The 17,761-nt window shown below is 41.7% G+C and overlaps 2 protein-coding genes across 2 annotated transcripts in view; one reads left to right on the top strand and one right to left on the bottom strand.

Annotated features, from left to right (window-relative positions):
* Positions 1-2,155: 2,155 nt before the first annotated feature.
* Positions 2,156-15,401, bottom strand: Exo84 (exocyst complex component Exo84). The gene is made up of 16 exons (XM_084599243.1): positions 15,329-15,401; positions 14,823-14,978; positions 14,423-14,518; positions 14,041-14,132; positions 13,800-13,936; positions 12,596-12,675; positions 11,374-11,447; positions 11,076-11,193; positions 10,056-10,251; positions 8,854-8,998; positions 8,042-8,222; positions 6,785-6,915; positions 6,205-6,359; positions 5,163-5,233; positions 2,936-3,126; positions 2,156-2,436 (listed from the first exon to the last, which is right to left on the bottom strand). Exons 1-16 carry the CDS (start codon positions 15,387-15,389, stop codon positions 2,242-2,244), a joined length of 2,079 nt encoding a protein of 692 aa, XP_084455369.1. The 5' UTR covers positions 15,390-15,401; the 3' UTR covers positions 2,156-2,241.
* Positions 15,402-15,592: 191 nt separating this feature from the next.
* The window catches only part of Vps15 (vacuolar protein sorting 15), a 29,480-nt gene continuing 27,311 nt past the window's right edge, over positions 15,593-17,761 (top strand). The window contains exons 1-5 of the mRNA XM_084599233.1: positions 15,593-15,780; positions 15,871-15,969; positions 16,173-16,217; positions 16,302-16,381; positions 16,515-16,570. Of these exons, the coding sequence (XP_084455359.1) occupies positions 15,878-15,969; positions 16,173-16,217; positions 16,302-16,381; positions 16,515-16,570 (273 nt within the window). The 5' untranslated portion in view covers positions 15,593-15,780; positions 15,871-15,877. The remainder of the gene's footprint in view (positions 15,781-15,870; positions 15,970-16,172; positions 16,218-16,301; positions 16,382-16,514; positions 16,571-17,761) is intronic.

Raw genomic sequence — 17,761 nt, 5'->3', positions numbered from 1 at the left:
TATCTTGAAATGTCAGTTGTGTCAAGTTTTTCACATCAACTCGAGAAGGTGCCGTACATTTATCCCCGTAACCTCGAAAAGGTTTTCATAATTTGTATATCTCGAAACCTGGCAGGAGGAGGAAAAAAACTTTGAGGCCTTGCTTTAAGAGTGAAATGCCATAGCACTTTTCCTTCTTTTATCGTACACCACTGCTAAACTCAGACACATGCTACTATGTCACACACACTACAACGTATTCTCTAGGCCTTTCTCTTAGACGCTTGAACCAACCAGCATTCATGGCCTATGTGTAGCATGCTCGTTCGGCATGCAGAGGGCTTGGATTCAATCCCCAGCACCAGAAGTTGCTCCACTACTATATTTTATAGAATTTTATATTTTATGAAGTGCCCCTACTACAGGAACAGGCTCACCAAATTTGGCTTCATTCTCAGAATCTCGAATCATTTTTGATGCACGCCGGATACCGCCGAATTTTCAGCAGCACGAGCTTTTTAACACTTATTGTTAAATTTTATTTTTGTCATTTGTTGGGGGACCCTTTTTTTTTTTTTTTCTTTTCCGGATTTCAGCGATTCAATGAAATTTGGCTGGAAAAAGAGAAACGGCCTTAGCAAGTGGTTTGCAAGTCCCTTTTTTACCAGGCAATTAGATGCGTGCGTGTTGCTGCTGCTGTGCACTTCGGGAGATTCCAGTACCAGCCTTGCTTCATGCAAAAAGTGCATTAGCACATTTTTCAGAGCTGTGACACTATGACAAGAAGGCGTGGCATCTCCCAACTTGACTTTGCAATGTATGTCTGCTGCAAAGACCCTGGCAGTAGCTGCTGGTCGTGTGAACACAATCGCGCACTCGTAGCTCTTGCAGTTTGTCCAGAAGGTTCCTAATGACGCTGTGCTCCTACCCGAGGCAGCTACTCATATTTCTTTCAGGCTTGCATTATGTTCTGCTGTCAAGAAAAAAAAGCTAAAATTTTTCTGTGTACATTAGAACCCCCTTTTTTTTTGCGAAACAAGAATGGCTTAACACCTTTAAGAATTGATGGGTTCACATGCTTCCATACTTGCAGAATTGCAGCTTATTCTTCTATAATCCTAATAGAGCACAAAATTATGTGAAGCTTTTTCTGCAGCAGAAACTCTGCTAAAATACTCCACTGTGTGAGGGAAGAAAAGTGAGAGAATTGGACAGCACTTCTAATGATTGCTGTATAACTTCGCTACATTCATCTCTGTCTTGTTTCGAAAACGTGATGCTTTTGCCTGGACACTAGCTTAAATGTATTCAGCACTGCTGATGTGATGAAAAAAAGCTTCAGAATGGTTTACAATTCGGTGCTTTTAGTTTACACAATGCAATTTACTAGAGAAGGCTTAAATTTTTAAAACACACTCAGTCTACTTACAATTTTGGTGCTTCTTACCTGAAAACCATTCGTTTAAATATTTTGTTTTCACGACTAAAGTTAAGGGGTGTTTTCTGTACCTACCGTGGCTCTAGAGTTTATTGCACTTACTGGTGAGCATTACTGCTTCAGTACGTCAGTGCACTTTGGGTGCATTTAAACATCAGTAGTGCAAGCTTCCTGATCAGGTTGCAAGTAAAGATGTTTTTGTAGCCTGTACTGCACTACCTGCAGTTTTAGCGCATATCTTAAGAAACTCAATAGTTTCCTGGTCTCCAGAGTGAATGTATGACAATGACTGCTGCATACTTTGACGCCTGGCATCTGAGTGATTCAACCATGGTTGCTAATTGTCTTCTGGTAATTTACTTTCAAAATATGAGGCTGGAATGGCCAAGGAAAATGTTTTCATTGAGTTTAGATGCAGCATCTGAAGGAAAGTTGGATGACAGCTACGGTTGGAGACTGAAAGCAGTATAGAATGTACAACAAATGCGTTGACAATAACTAAAACCAAGGAAGTAGACTTGAGCAAGATACTGTTTGCAGCAGAAAACTGGCATTAGAGAAAATACACTACAATTTAAGAGTGGCAAATTATTTGTTGGAGAGGCAGTTGGCATGAGGCACAAGTTGAATCAGGGAGGCCTTTCCTTTGCACTGGCTTGGAATGTTCGATAATGACAAAAGAACTACTTGTAAGCCAACATGTACTGAGGTTGGCCCAACTTGACAGACATAGCAACCTTTAAGGAACTTGATAAGTTTTTATTTTCGAAAGCAAATAACAATAAGCCACTCTTGGTCTGGAGAGTAGAGGCCAGCCTGCAGTGTCAAATAAATGCAACTGCGGGATACTTTGTGATGCCCTTGTTGCTGGCACTCTTTGGCGACATGCACGAGGCAAATTCCTGTCGTAGCTCATTCCAGAACCCAGAGAGGTGAGGTAGCTTGGCGTCGCATCTCTTCTCAGCAACTTCTAGTAATGTCTCCAGCAGGAAACTTGCATTCTTTTGGATCAGTGGTACCTGTATTCAAAGTGATACATAGACCATCTTGCAAATGGCCCTTTGTGCACACGGTCCATCAAGATAGTTTTGATACACATGAGTGACAAAAGTTGATGGGCATCAGATTATGTTCACGTCCACCAGTAGGCATACGTATGTTCATCATGCACTTACCTTTTAAGTTCAGCATATCACATGTGCACAAATGCAGTCCACTTTGAAATGTGAAAGACTTGGGAATAACGTTCACAGTTATTGCTTGCTAGGCTGGTATTATAATAGTTTAGGAAAAAATCACTTTTCACATTCTTGGAATCAAGGTTTTCATTAATGATTTGCCAGTAGTGAGGTAAGTGCTAGGCATGAAAAGATAAGCTGTAAAGAAAAATGAAAAGCACACTGCTTTGCTACTGCTGGTTGTAAGAAAGCAAAGATAATCGGTGCAACACCTGGTGCAATTAGGCAGCTCTATGTAGGTGGCACATCAGAACAAGATAGAAGCCAAACACTTTCTTACGTCTGACTTGAAACTCTTGTTAGCGAGGGAGGCATCCACGTGGCGCAAATGTGCACGGAAGGTGGCAGCCAGGGATTCCAGGATGAGAACTCTTGTAACGGGTGTGTGCAGCTTGAGCAGATCGTCTAGGAGATTCAGGAAGGTCTTGCAGAAGGACACAGAGTTGGATGACAGGGACACCCAGCACTCATCTGGAGAGATGGCAAACACTAGAGCTCGCCGTGGCCCACGATATCTAGTACAAAATGGAGATACGATAGCATGCCACTCTGTGCACGGTGTCAAGGTGAAGTATCATCACATGATGCACAGATTGCTTGGTAAACACTTTTGGAGTCGACATTTCACTAGCTGTGGCACCCTCTGATGAGGGGCTGCAGACCGGTCTCCTATGCAGCAAACTGCCTGCGGGCAAAGCAGGTGTAACCTCGTCGGTATGTTTCCGGTTCATATGATTTCCTATTTCATACTCTCAAAATCGCGGGCAGTAAAGAATCTTCCATAGAGTTACATTATTTTTCTCCCGGTTAATATGTTCCCGGATAACACGATGTCCCAGCTACTGCGTTTGAAATTGTGGTCGTATAATATGTTTTGTGACTAACCGGACATGTGCTAACGAGTGCTCACGACATGAAAGACTTATCATCCTCTACAGTTGCTTTCCTGCAGTGCCTAGGTGCAAAGGGGCGAAGCATTAATGAAAGCCAACGAGGCGCCTGTTTTCGCGGAAACATCGCTTCATAAGGAGAGAAACACGGTGTATTTTTTGCGGCACCTCAAGGGCCTAGAAGTGAACCATTTGATAACTACTATTTGCTTGTATACAGCCAGGTATGGGGGACGTAGCACGAGCAAAAACGCAGCGGCTGTAAGCCACTGGACTGAATTCTGCGAGAGCTAAAAAGGAGCTACACTTTTATGCAGTGAAAGTCTCAATTCTAAATGCCTTTGTACCTCAATCAGCAGTTAAAATAAAAAAAATCAGACTATTCGGATCATACGTTTTCCCGTATAATATGTCCCCACTAGCATTTTTTAGAAAACGTTTCAACAAGGCTTTTTTGAGGTATCAACGGCATGACCGGAACAAAGGCATGCATACACAGAGTAGCGGCATGAAAAAGGCAGTTCAATCTAATAACTATAGTCGAACGCAAATTAATAAAAAGGAGACTTTAAACCTTAAAACATCCCACCCCCCCGCACAGCCAATGTCAACCGATTTTCATGTTGTCGTAAATAACCCCGTTAGATCTGGTACTGTGACAATGCAGGGTGTGGCAGATGAAAAGGGGGTTCCCCGTGGCTTAATTGGACTAACCACACAGCATCGTGGAGGGCCTCCTGTGAGGGGCATCTGCTGTATTTTTTTTTTTTTTTTTCTTGAGTTCTGCTTTTTTCAACTACGGAGATCTTCATGTTTGCTAGGAAAAAGTCTTTCTTACTACTTTGGTTTGCCTTTAGTATGACAAATTTAAATCTCTGCTACACTGCATACCTGAATTTCACATTACACTCACTGGGCACCTGCACAGTGTTGAGTATCTAATGACGCTATAAATAATGAATGCATATCCCCACTGGCTCTTCCAGTGAAGCACTTGAACATTTACTGCACGCAGATGACTTGCAGGTGTGCACAGTCTACAAAAGCAAGCACCTTTCTTCAGCATAACTCTCCAAAATAAGTTGTTCCATGCAGCATTTGTTCCAGACATCACGAGACATCAGTTCAATATTTATTGAACTTCTCAAGGCAGTGCACAAAGAAATGTGCAAACAACACGATGAGCTTTTTTTAAAAACTAAATATGCGACTGTTTCATCAGAATACTTCTGAAGCTGAAGGCATCAAATGGCAGTGTTGACTAATAACTAATATTAATTTACAAATGTCAATTACCTTTATAGCAACCTGTAGCTGCACCAAGTTGCACAATAAAGCTAACACTAAGTTAAGGCATTAAGTAAAGATGACATTTGTATTGCTTACAGAGCAAAGTACTAACAGCACTTGCTTGAATTTGGATGCCAATAAAGTTTTCCTACAACGCATCTGTTGCTCATTTCCTGCTCAATGCACAGCCCGCATGGAGTTATTCTGTTTCCCAATCTTCATTTGGAAATATATAAAACGTGAAATTATGTCGAACTAAACATAAACTTTGCAAAGACTAACCCCTGCAAAAACCCAAAAGGAGTACCGCTGAAAGCGAATGCCTACCATAGACGTACGATGAGACATTTGAAATCCCAAGGTTGCTCAAGTCATCAATCAGCTTCTGTAGGCCTGCTCTGCAAAGACATCAAAAAACATCGACATCACCTTCAATATAGCATGACCTACATCTAAACAGCTTCCGACGACACATGCTAGTGTAATGCACTCAGTACCAAAGCAGCACTGTGGCAGAAAAATCTGCTGCAGTGCTTTCAAAATTACACACATGAAAAAGTTTTTTTTCTTTTTTATGCTATTGAAGAAGCTTTCTCGAGAAACTGTCAAGACTAAACAACACTTAATTTGAGCTGCCCAAGAGACGGGTATAAGTGGCCCTCCTGGCTAAGCAACTGATTTGTTTGTTCAGGAATTCCACACGAAGTGGTACATGATAGTTGGTTGCAGGTGTTGCAGGACCCCTTTAATAGCCTGAAATGGGAACAGACTGCGCACATTTGCACTTGCTTTGTACACAACACGCAGCTGCTGCAACCTAATGTGAAATCTAACAAGAAGTGGCAGCACTTTGGCCAGGTAAGAATTCGCAAGCGTGTCCCTGAGAGATGCAACATTTAACACATGGCACCATTAATCCTTGCACATATAACAGTGCTTTACTGACCACATAAGAAGCAAATACGATTTTTCTTGAACCCTGTCCATGCACATGCTCTACTGCTATGACTGTGGCAGCTATCATAGCAGCAAAAGCCCCCCCCCCCCCCCCCCCCCATGTACTGTGTGATGTCAGTGCCCGTTAAAGAACCCCAGGGTGTCTACATTACTCCAGAGCCCTCCACTACAACGTCCCTCATTATGCATGTGCCGCTTTAGGACTTGAAAGCTTGTAACATGCTATTTACAACAGACACACAAAAATAATGCAGCATCTAGAATTATTTTACATTTACACAAGCGTATGAGGCACTTCAGCTTGGATGGAATAGGATGAATACCGAGCATTAATAAATGAAAAATGCATAAGCTCTTGTATTCTGCCACACACTACACACACACACACAAAAAAAAAGAGGTACTAGCTTACTTGTTGTAAAGATTCTGTGGGCGCCAGCGGTCCTCGGCAGCTCTCAGTTTGATAGCCTCCAGCGCCTTGTCTCTAGAATCTGATATGATGCGCTCGACATCGTTCTTGAGGAGCTTCTCCAAAAAAAAGGACAGGTCCAGGCCTATCTCCCACAACTGACCAAAGGACAACACATGAAAACAAATCAGGTTGGTTGATGTCATTTCTGAACTGCAGGCAGGTATAATAAGGCATCCTCAATTCGATTTAATGACGCTGACAGTAATGTAATCTATGCGCTACCTAAAGAGATTGATAGCCCAAAACTTGCACTAAATCAGCCGATATTATGAATTCATTTGACAGCAAATAAATTCTTCAACAACATACATCATTATTTTGAGAATCAGCAGAGCAGTAAGCAATTTACTCTTTTCACCACTTGTGAAAAAAAAAAAGCATACCTGCTGCTTTGACAACACGCAGCTGATAGTGAAAATCTGCTCAGAACAAAGGACAACACCGTGTGCTTAAACAGAGTATCTGATAGCAGCCTCATGCGTTTAAAAATGATGACTGCTGGAATGCAGCTGTCACTCACCCGTTCACAGTGTGTCCGAACAGCCAGGATGCACTCTGTTGCCACCGAGAGAGAAACTTGTGTTGTGAACACATGGTTCGAGAAGAGTTTGACAAAGTTCTGAAGCTGGTCTTTGGCCCATACGACAAAAGCTTCTCGAATAATGAGAAAGAGAGAAAGAAAAAAATTGTGACTGATAAGCAAGCTAGAAAAAAAATGTATTGCAGCACATTTCTTCAAACTACTAATTGCAATAAGCAAGAAAGAACAACCTGATCTTATTTTGCAAGTTCTAGAAACATCAAATTTCCATAAAATTGATGCTCCAAAAATATATCTTAGGAATTTCCTTTGCTTCTACTTTGTGGAAGTAAATAAGATTAATAGTTCTAATATGTTTTATCACATCTAAGCAAGCAACACCTTATGGGCAGGTAGCATTTGTAAGTGTAGAAAGCAAAATACTTCATGTATTCATATACACATCTACCTTCCTTCTGGTTGACTACACAAGCAACTAATAGATGACCAATGAATTTATATATAAGAACATTATTTGCACATGCCTCATTTTATTAAAATTATAACATGTACACAATATCAATGCATTCATTGGCCATTTTTTGCATGAAGAATACACATAAATAGTGCTTTTAAACACATTTGTTCACCTATGTGTAAAGCAAAAGCAAGCACAAAAATCCCTTCAATTAAGTGTTGTCCATTTTGGAGATAATCTGCTTAAACCAAGTGCATACTAAGGAGTTTTTATTAAGGCCAGCTGCTGAGTAGAAACTATCACTAATACTCATCTCTTATCAGTTGTGCCGAGTATGAAACTAACTAGATTAAATTCTTTCGAGGCTAAAGTACACTGAATTACTCACACTATACATCTTTAATAAAGTGCCATAGTTATTCTTGAAAGCTAAATTGCTAAACTGATGCATGGTGTGCATTAGGGACGCTTCAAAAATGTTGCTCATGCATTGTAGTATGTATCCATTGCGGCTGTGCAGTGTTTGTGCTCGTTTGCTATGCATGCTATATCAATCAAAATTCATACTTATTAATGGCATTACTTGTTATATTTATGTACAGTTGTGAAAATCACCATCATCAAGAGCATCATTGGTTCCTTCCAGAGAAAAACTTTTGGTTCCTTTTGAATGCCACCATTGTCAGCAATATTTCCTCCTCAATGATATACTTTTACACTGCAGCACTCCTCTCCATAAGCGTTATAGAAAAGCTCCAAATGCAATCTGTAATGCTCACAAGAGGCACAGCTGTTGTTGCTGCTGAATGCCTGGCTGAACTCGCGGCCTGTCTCGACCATATTGGTGAAGAAGAGTTCACACAGCTTCTTAATGTATGGTGCTGTGGCACCTTCCATCTTCTGCTGACGCATGGAGTACTTCAGGATGGCACTGCGGTGCTTCAGGAACAGATCACAAGCCTTCGAAGAAAACAGCACAAGCGCGTGTGATAAGACCGCAGAGTTGCAACTAAGCTTCGGGAACGAGCAAAACGAAGTTCAGAGCTCATACCACTAGCCAGGCTGCTCGCAAAGACAATGGCAGAGCCTATTGTTTTGCCCCGTTTTGCAGGAATGGAGGTGCTAAGCAGTCATTAAAGGGGATCACATAATTTCAGCTTAGATGTGCCCTTCTTCCAAAACACAACCTGATGCAGCATAAATTTATGAAATAATCTGTTCCTCACCTGAAAGATTAAGGTTAAGAATATGGGCTTGTAATTTATAAACACAAAATGAGATTTCTTTTGTTTTGTTTTGGTCAAATCTCAATTTAACAGGCCTCACACACAGCGTGAATTACCTCAATGAATAAGGAACCATTAAAGTGAGAAAAGATCTGACTGTATGGCTAAATATGAAAAAAATTAAATTTGGTAAGGTGAAAAACATCGTTATTTTATATTAATATGGCAACAATATTGCGCTGCCATTATTTTACTATGTATCAGACACAGGTTGTCATTTACAAGCCTCTGACACATGCTAGAGCTGACTACTTGAGACCAGAGTACACATTATAAAAGATGCCGACCATGTTACTGAGTCTCACCTGTGAAGACTTCCCTAGCTTTATGAGCAGGCTAACAGCACGGCGAGCTGCCCTCGGCCCGCCCTGGAGTGAGCGGCCCGGCGAGACGTGCAGTTCATTGGTCAACACATCAACCAAGTGCTTCACGCGGTAATCGATGCGTGGTCTGTGAAACAAATGGAAAGAATGTTTTCAAAAGATATTATACCAATTCTTCACCTGTCATGTATCATTTAGAAAACCAAATTTAGATCAACAGGAGAATTTGATTGTATGTGTGTTAAACACATCATAAAAAAGGCAAGCAAACTTGAAGTTCACCCGCTTTTCTCCCTTTTCTTTTTTATTACGTAAGCAATACTACACCAGGTTACAGCTCGTCGCATAAACCTGGCCGGTAGCCATGCTACGTCGCAGAAGCAGAAGGAAAAGAAGAAGAATTCTGCTGTTTTATTGCGAAATACGCCAGGTTTCGGCCCGTCGCATAGTCTGTGGCCGCAGTCATGAATGGCCTCGAACAGCCGCAAAGAAGAAGAAAAAGAAATAACAGAAAGTGAAGCTACATCGGCTTTCGCAACCTACCGGGTTTAACTAAAGCTAAACCCCAGCAAATGTTTTGAAGGCACATTACCGGCATCTCATACACATTTCACACTATTTTTCACCTGTAGCTTTAGAATACACAAAAAACATTACGGAGACTGCAGTCCAGTTTGGTATATAGAAGACTTATTCACTAACACACATAATGAACAGCAAACTAGCAGTAAGACAGGGAAAGTTCAGTATTTTGTTCAAACAGCAACAAGAAACATTTCAATGCTCTAGGCAATTGTAGTGTTCCATGGATTAATTTCCTGGCTCTGAAAAACATGGCTTACTAAGCACAGAAAAGACAGTGTCTTGTTAACTTGTTACAGAATATTGCTAGGGGGGGGGGGGGGGGGAGAAGAAACAATACCATCTTTCACCACAGTGTGTTGCTTAGGAAAAAAAAAAGAAAAAAAAAAAGCCAACTTTCATCCTTACTCAAGTATAGACAGGAACCAAAAGTATCCACAAGTTCCAAATGGTATGGCTGCATGCTGTGAAAGATGGTTGTATAAATTAATGGCAAAGTCACTTAGTAAAAGCACAGGGAATCCAACTCGTTCCTTATACAAAGTTAACATTAAAAAAAAAAATAAAAAAAATAAAGAAAACTGCATGCACTGCTGACTCACTTCATCTCCTCCAGTGGCTTTGCATTGGGGTAGAGGGCAAAGTGTTCTTCAGTTTTCAAAACCAGGTTGACGGCTGCTTCAAAGTCTCTCTCTGCCACACACACATCAAGGTCCTCGGGCAGCTCAGAGAGCCATTCAGGAAGCACTGCACCACTCTCACACTCGTACAGGTCCTCAGCCTCTTCCTCATCGAAGGCTGCAAGGGATGCACAAGCTTGGTATGTGGCTGACCAAAACAAACGAACAAACTTGTGCCCAATATGTGGGTACTGAAGTGAAGCAGGTCCTTTTCAGTGGCCTGAACATGGAGTGCAGTGTGCAAGAGTGCGCTGCTGTACACTGCTTAGTTTAGTTTGGCAACAATCAGCGTTACAAATCAAAACCACAGCGAGAGGGTTTCTCACTTCTAGCATGTTTTGCATGTTTGAGACACCTGACTGAAGTCAGGCACCAAAGTGAAGTGTGAAGTGCTTCACTGCTGTTGTCGCAAGCCACACTGGAGGCAAAAGGTGTGCATGGCAGTCACTGCAAGCATGTTCATGCGAGAATAGCAAAACCCTCTCTTCAGGGACAAGGTGTGTAGTTATGATCAGTATAGTCATCCAACTTTGGAGCATGCTCGCACCTGTGCTATCAAACTTTCCCCTTTGTCAGTGATCTGCTAAGAGTAGTGGTCTTTCTGTGTGCCGATATGGTGACTTCCAGGTATACCTAAGGTGTAATGGGCACAGACCTTTCACCACACAACCTTCTGGTGCCCAGGAATGCAAGGCATAAAGGGGGTCCCGTGCCTACAGTGTCCATGCATTCACCCTTATTAGCACCAGTACTACTGAATACTAACATGTTCTGCTGCTTTACCCATGGCATCAAGAATTTTCAACGTTACATAAGCCATTTGCTGCACAGCAAGGAAAGCAATGAAGCCATGTGAAACCTTGCCTGGAGCAGCTTCACGAATGTTGTTCACAGCTAAGCTCACAGCGTACAGCTGTAAATCTCATGCACAAACACACTCACGGTTGTTGTCAAGGCTGAGTAAGCTGCCCTTGGGGTCAAGTAAGGCTGATTCCCTTTTAAGGGTCACGACTGCCATCTTGGCTTGTTTTGTCTGCTCAATTGCTTCCATCCAGAGCCTCTGTAAAATGTTCAAAGCATGCATAAATGATAGTCCTGAGGGCACCACAATTCAGCCACAGAACTGGCTAACATAAACAAGGTGAGCTTCAAGTAGAACTTTACGCTGTGCACTTCATAAAATATGCTGCATGCCTGAAGTGCTCACAGAAACATGATTTAAAAACTATGGTGCTTTTACCTTTTCAGCGGCCGTTTCACACTGGAACTGTCGTGCATGGGGAAATGTCAATATTTTGAAGCAGTTCTTAGATCCTGAAAGTAAACGAGTGCGTAATCACACTTACGAGTCATGCTTATGTTAGGCCAAAGCTGAGATGATGTTTGATTAGGTGCTTGAATAATTGATCTATTTATTTACTGTGCAAAACCACCGCGAGTTTCAATTCACTGTCATACGCACAGGATGTCCCACATAGTACAAGCCAAACGTTACGGAGCTCAGACATGCTACAAGTAAAAAGCTGAAGAAATATTGTTGGTGAATGCCTCAGCCTGAAAGGGATGTTTTTCACTGTGTTTAAATCAAATTTAATCAAGTTTTCAGCTGCTAGACTTTCCTTTGTACTTGGAAGAAAGCTCTGGAAATAAGTAACTTCCATCGCAGGAGTATGTGTTTCGAACATCCCAAACTTTAAAACACATCCTGGCAGCCCACTGACGTGGCATACTCCCAACAGTGACACTGCAGCCTTTATTAATACACGTAAACATGCAGAATGCTCCTGCACTTCTTGTATTTCATGCACATTCTTTGGGACATAAACATCTGGAATAACTCTATACTTGCAGAAAGTGCACCATTTGCAGCATCTTTTGGTGCTCTACGACTTCGTCAGTAGCACTTTTTAAGTACTTTCAACTGCAGTTCAAAGACTTAATAACTGATTCTATCTAGTTCATTGTGACAGTATGGCAACGCAGGACAAATTTCTGCTTGTTTAAAACCTGCTAAAGATAGTGCAGAAGTTCCATTTTAATGTGTGATAGTTTTTGTTGTACCATTGGCTAGCATTACATGGCATTCCCTGCACAAGTAACACAAGTGAAACGCCAAGAGAGATGAATGCAGTAGAAGGTTAGCTTTAACATAGATGTAAAGAAAACATTTTGACATTACAAACTTAATAATCAAGTTTCATAAAAATGCCTTGCTGAATTTTAGCACAGTCACTGCAAAAATGTTTCAACACATTTCAGAAAAATCTAATTCCTACCTTGTAACATTACTGTTCACTTAATTGATTACTGTTCAAGTAACTGAACTTTCAAAAAGATTAAAATGCAACACAGGCCAATATGAAGGCTCTGAGTGCATAGTAGAAATCCACTGCTACAATTAAACTCTATGAACAATGCCATAAACTGCAAGAGATGCAGAAGTAGTCACAAAAGGAGCTTACTTTGGTCCTCCTTCACATTAACTACTGCCAGATTGTCCAACTCGTACAGCATTTGGAAACGATACTGGACAGGACCTCTCCTGAATACAAGGAAGTAGAAAAATTAATTACTACCAACCTTAGTTAATGCATAACATTACCAAAATTTTTAATGTGTTAGCATTAGAGCACCCAGTATTTTAAAAAGTGCACAGTCTGTATGAAGAAACTCTCTTCCCTTTGAGATGAAAGGAAGTGAGTAAGTGGGAGAAGGCAGAGAGAGAGGGCAGGGGGCAACAGGTGGCAAGAGTGAAATCACATACACCAATCAGAGTCGAGCAGAGAAAATAGAGAAGTATGGCATGTCACATGGTGATTGAGGGATTGAATCACACACCACACAGTCTAAACACGGATTCAGACTGTGACTGCTTTATCCGAGGAAGGGGGGGAGGGGACACTACTACTAGTACATACTCTGCTGCATCAACAGCACTGACTGGTGAACTTTTTAAACAATGCTCGCCACCACAAGCATTACGGGAAAAATTTAGTTTACCTGCTGTGGCCCCTTTCTTCCACACTGATAACCGCATGTCGGAGGTAATGTGTTTTAATTATCTGTTCCTTGATTATACACCCAAAACACAGTGAAGCTTACTGTGTAACAAAACAACATCCTCAGGCCAAACTGAGTGCTCAATTTGGCTAGAGAAAACAATGCAAAGTTACACGAACCAAAAGTGACTTGTTGCCAATATGCGGCAAAGTGGTGCCATTAGAGAGTTAATAGAATCTATCTAAAAAGCCCACAGAGTCATGACAGCAATATCACTTCAAAGAAATGCAGGTGAAATTTTTAATATCAATGGGAGAATTATGAATAGATTTTATTGGAAAAAAGGCAGGTTGGCCAAGGAGCATCCCAACTAATGTGATGGACCTACTCACGGTAGTGGTATCAGAAGGCGGCTTAACGAGATATTCTGGTTAGGTCCAATAGAGCAGCTTAATGAGATTCTCTGGTTAGCTCACCAAAAATGTGCAATTGCAGACTGCCGTGTATTTCAGAACTAACAATGGGCACATTCCAAGGGACACAATGCCTGCTCGCGTTACGAAAATGGTCGTAAAGTCCTCATATCCATGCCTCTGCCCCAACAAGCATGCTGATTGCGATGAAGACACAAGATGCTAGTACCAGAGTAGCTAATTCAGTCATTACCTATGAGGCAGCCAATCTGCAAGTAGCAGCCCGTCCGAGAGCAAAACCAGATAGATCTTGCATTCTGTGTTGTCCTCTCTGATTTCTATCATTTCGCCACTGCGGACAATGTGCCTGTCCTTCACATCAAGGAGGCGCTGAGAAGAGAAAAAAGAAGAGAACAAAATTCACAATAGAATTTTTGAACAGGCCAGGACTTCTGACTCCCAAACGTTGCTCCGCAATAAATGCTACGACTTACGGTGCAACCTTCGACTTTTTCCAAAAGTGTTGAAAGGCTCCGTTTCGGGTCCTCCTCTTTCTTCTCAGTGGCAGATACGTTGGTAGTGGACCCTGTAAGCCAACACAATATTAACTGTTAGGTAAAGCAGGTGGAGTGGCTATGAGGCACGCCACAGTGGAAGGCTCCGGTTAATTTCATCCAACTGGTATTGTTTAATGCACACCGAAATCTTGGCACATAAAAAAACTGAACCATTAAAAGCAGCCACCTAACGCCCTATGCCAAATACAGTTCAATCATTTCTTCGTTTGAAGACTCTCAGCAAATTTTTGAATGAATGAAACATACACCAAAGCACTAAGAATAAGCATGAACTACATGCTTTTGATAAAGGCACCACCTTTGCTGTCTGTGATGGAGATTTCTTGTAGCGACTGCATGACGTTCTGTTGCTCTGTAAGCATGTGACTAAGCTGGTACATTTCACTCTCCAGGTCTGGATAACACAAGCGAATTGAGTGGTTAAGGAATATCATATATTGTGCAAAAGCTCAAGAGCGTGATTTAAGACAAAAAATATAACGAGAGCCATGCCCTTAGTAGTCTCACTCTTGGTTGGCACACTTGAGTACAGGTGCAACAGATATTATGCGAGTAAAAATAACACTTTCACTAGCAGGCATTAATAAAAATTAGGCACATCTGAGGCCATTGAAATGTTGCATTATACACCTGTAGCCTACAAGAGCTTTGCCATAAAACCTGCCTGAGAAAAAAAAAAAAAAAAAATGAAAGGATACAGGAGATTTCTTTCGCAGTTTCAATGAACTGCATGTAATTCTTGTAGACATTTTTCTTCAACAAGTTGTTGGTTTCGTCGGCAAGATTGGCAATCTGCTGTCTTTCATTCAGAATGGCGTCAATTCTCACCGAGTTTTCAACCAAATTCTTGACATCTGGAAAGGGCGACATATAAAATAAGGGTACACACCGTAAAACGTAATCGCCACGCACTTTCTTGAACAAGAATGCAAACAGGAAGCCTGCATTAAATGACATTAGGAGTGCTTATGCTATGGTGAGAACACGCGAATACTGATGCACTATCAGAGTGTTTACCGCAGTAAACAAGAACACGCGGAAGTTGATTTTTCAGACTTCGAGCTCCAACAAGCAGAACACGCCCCCCCAAAGTAACTCTCCAACTTTAAAAGGTATACTCCAGACCATGTTGTGTTATTTTGTACAGTAGATGATTTACTGCACAACAACAAATGTAAAGTTGAGTTCCCAACGTCTAACATACAGTTTGTAGGACTGAAACCCGGCGACGTAAACTTGTCACCAACAGCGTTGTAATCCGCCATGATTAAAGTGAAGAATAAGTTCCAGTAGTTTAGTAATTAGATAATTTAGTAATACTGCTATAAATATACAAAAAGTAGAAGCACGTAATGTCAACAATATATTACATTTTTAGTTTTATTAATGTGTACTTTCAAATGAAGGTAATAGCCGAATTCCGACAAGCGAAACGACGGTTCACCTGTTGCAACCTGTTGTCTCTCCGAGCCATTCGTCAGCTGTGTGTGTTGACTGTTGCGGTGCGTCGCGTTGTGTCCGTAGAGGTGATCAAAACATGATCGTAACTGGCGCAATCCTGTATCTATGACACGCTTGGCGGTGTAGGATGGAGGCGTGAACTGGCGTGCGCTCGCAACTGCGCTTAAGCCAAGTGGGCTCGGCCGCGCAACCTCTGTGCGTTCACGTGTGGTACCCATTGCATTTGCCATAGCGTACTGAGCAACCAAACAACACACCTTTAAGTGGCCAATTATTATTTTGCAGCTGCGCGATGGGCAATCAGCTGGCGGGAATCGCCCCGTCGCAGATCTACCCTGTAGAACACTACTTGACAGAGCTACCGGACTTCACATTTGAAAAAAAGTAAGGCCCTAGCCGTGCTCGAGCTGTCATGCTTGTTCGCTGCAGGTGTTTACCCGAGTGCTGAAGAACGCTTTTACGTGTCACGCAGGAGATTGCTCCTTACCTTACCGCTGTTTTTGTACACGTTCTTACGTTTTATAAGCACAAGCTGGAAGGCGCGTTAGGTGCGTTGTCCTCATTCTCTTTGTACTCCTATTTCACAGTTTGGGCAGCACAAGGTTCTTCAAAGTCGCCCGTGTGAAGAATAAGTAAGTGCTGATTGATACGAGCGCATTAGCTGAACATGCAACTTGTCTTCTCAACTATCCATTCCTTTTCTTTTTGCTGCACAGAGAAGGCCTTGCTATTGTAAAGGTCTTCGCAATCCACGATCCTTCTCTTCCACTTGCGCCTCACAAAGAGACACTTGAAAGTGAGTCTGTTTGGCAGTTAAGATCACGACCTACTGTATCTCGTTGTTCGCGCTACGCTTGTGCGCATGCATTGCTGCCTGTGAATAATACCCGTTCCCGCGCTTCTTGCTTTTTTTTTTTTTTTTTTTCTAGGGATCCGTCGAGTTCTGTCGGACGTTCCAAACACACTTCCATTCCAGAAAGTTGTCGTAAGTGTCGCCCTTTTCGTGTAAACAATGGAGTTAAACACCATTATATATAGACAAAAAATAATGGTGTTTATAAACTAGTGCCATTACCCATGCTTGTGCATGTGCTGAAGAAATGAAGTTTACTTCTGCAATCACATCAGTCGTTTAAGAAAACAGTGGCTCGTCACATCAACATTGCCACTCCGCCATTTCTATTTGGTATATGCGCCCGCATTTAGTGTGATGATTGAGAAAATCTTGGCATTGCCATTATGCACTAGAAAGGAAAATGACAAGCTCATCGACTTGAAAGCCTGATTAGAGTTGTATATAACAGGTTACAAGTAATTCATTACTTGTAATCATTTACAGTTTTTTGAAATTTTCTTTTTAATCAATTCCTTTTTCAGATTGTAATGTCCAGGATGATTCGATCACTTTTACTTTAGTCGATTGCTGGTCATCAATTACTTTTCCCCTCCAAACAAGTTTGCCAATGGTACAGCTTTGAGAAGCCCCACTTTGCTCATAAACACTGCTGTAGCAGAACTATTTCCTTCATAACAGGGCAGCAGTGAACTAGTTCCAAGGAAACGTTGCGGGCGATCATGTTTGTGTCATAACCAGGTCACCAGCGCTCTTAGGCCATTTCGACTTCTTAGAAATATTGCGCATCCTGTCCGATAACGCTGCAGCTTGCCTCCCATTGCACACTTGATGTTGCGTATGCAGTATTTTTGCTTGAAGAGTGAAAAAAAAAGAAAATGGTGTTTTTTTTTTCTTTGCACCTATGGCTAAAGATCTGGCGACCTCATCAAGAAATGCGATTTTCTGTTGGCATCTGATGCAGTTGCTCGATTTAAGACTGAGTAGGTGGCTAGTAGAGGGTGAAGTCAGGAATGCCACAAGCTATTGGCCAACGATTTGAACTATCTATGCAACAGTTCCACATCACAGGCTACATCTGATGTTTCGCAGAAGCCACCTACAGGCAGCTTTTTCAGCTATTCCTTGGCCTTATCCACAGCGCCGTCTCGGAGCGCTATCAACGAAGCACGGTGCTTCATATAGGACTTTTGACACTCTAGCATGGAAGCATCTCACACATACGAGCTGGTATTCAATGTGTTCATATGATATTAATGCTGCTCTTCCTTCCAGTGCACATATTGGTGAGTGTCCTGCGTTGCAATTGATGTCTTCAAGAGG

The sequence above is a fragment of the Amblyomma maculatum genome, chromosome 3 (assembly GCF_055883805.1).
Source record: "Amblyomma maculatum isolate TAMU_Amacu chromosome 3, ASM5588380v1, whole genome shotgun sequence".
Classification (NCBI taxonomy): domain Eukaryota; kingdom Metazoa; phylum Arthropoda; class Arachnida; order Ixodida; family Ixodidae; genus Amblyomma; species Amblyomma maculatum.
Note: the sequence above shows the minus strand (reverse complement) of the source record. Positions and strands in the feature narration are given on the sequence as shown.

Bases quoted from the DNA above. Each gene is read 5' to 3' on its own strand.
- Exo84 (XM_084599243.1), bottom strand. From the start codon at position 15,389: ATGGCGGATTACAACGCTGTTGGTGACAAGTTTACGTCGCCGGGTTTC. The intron at 11,448-12,595 runs GTAAGCTCCTTT...GTTTACTTTCAG, and splicing joins TAATGTGAAGGAGGACCAAA to GATCTAAGAACTGCTTCAAA. The intron at 2,437-2,935 runs GTAAGAAAGTGT...CTTTGAATACAG, and splicing joins ACAAGAGTTTCAAGTCAGAC to GTACCACTGATCCAAAAGAA.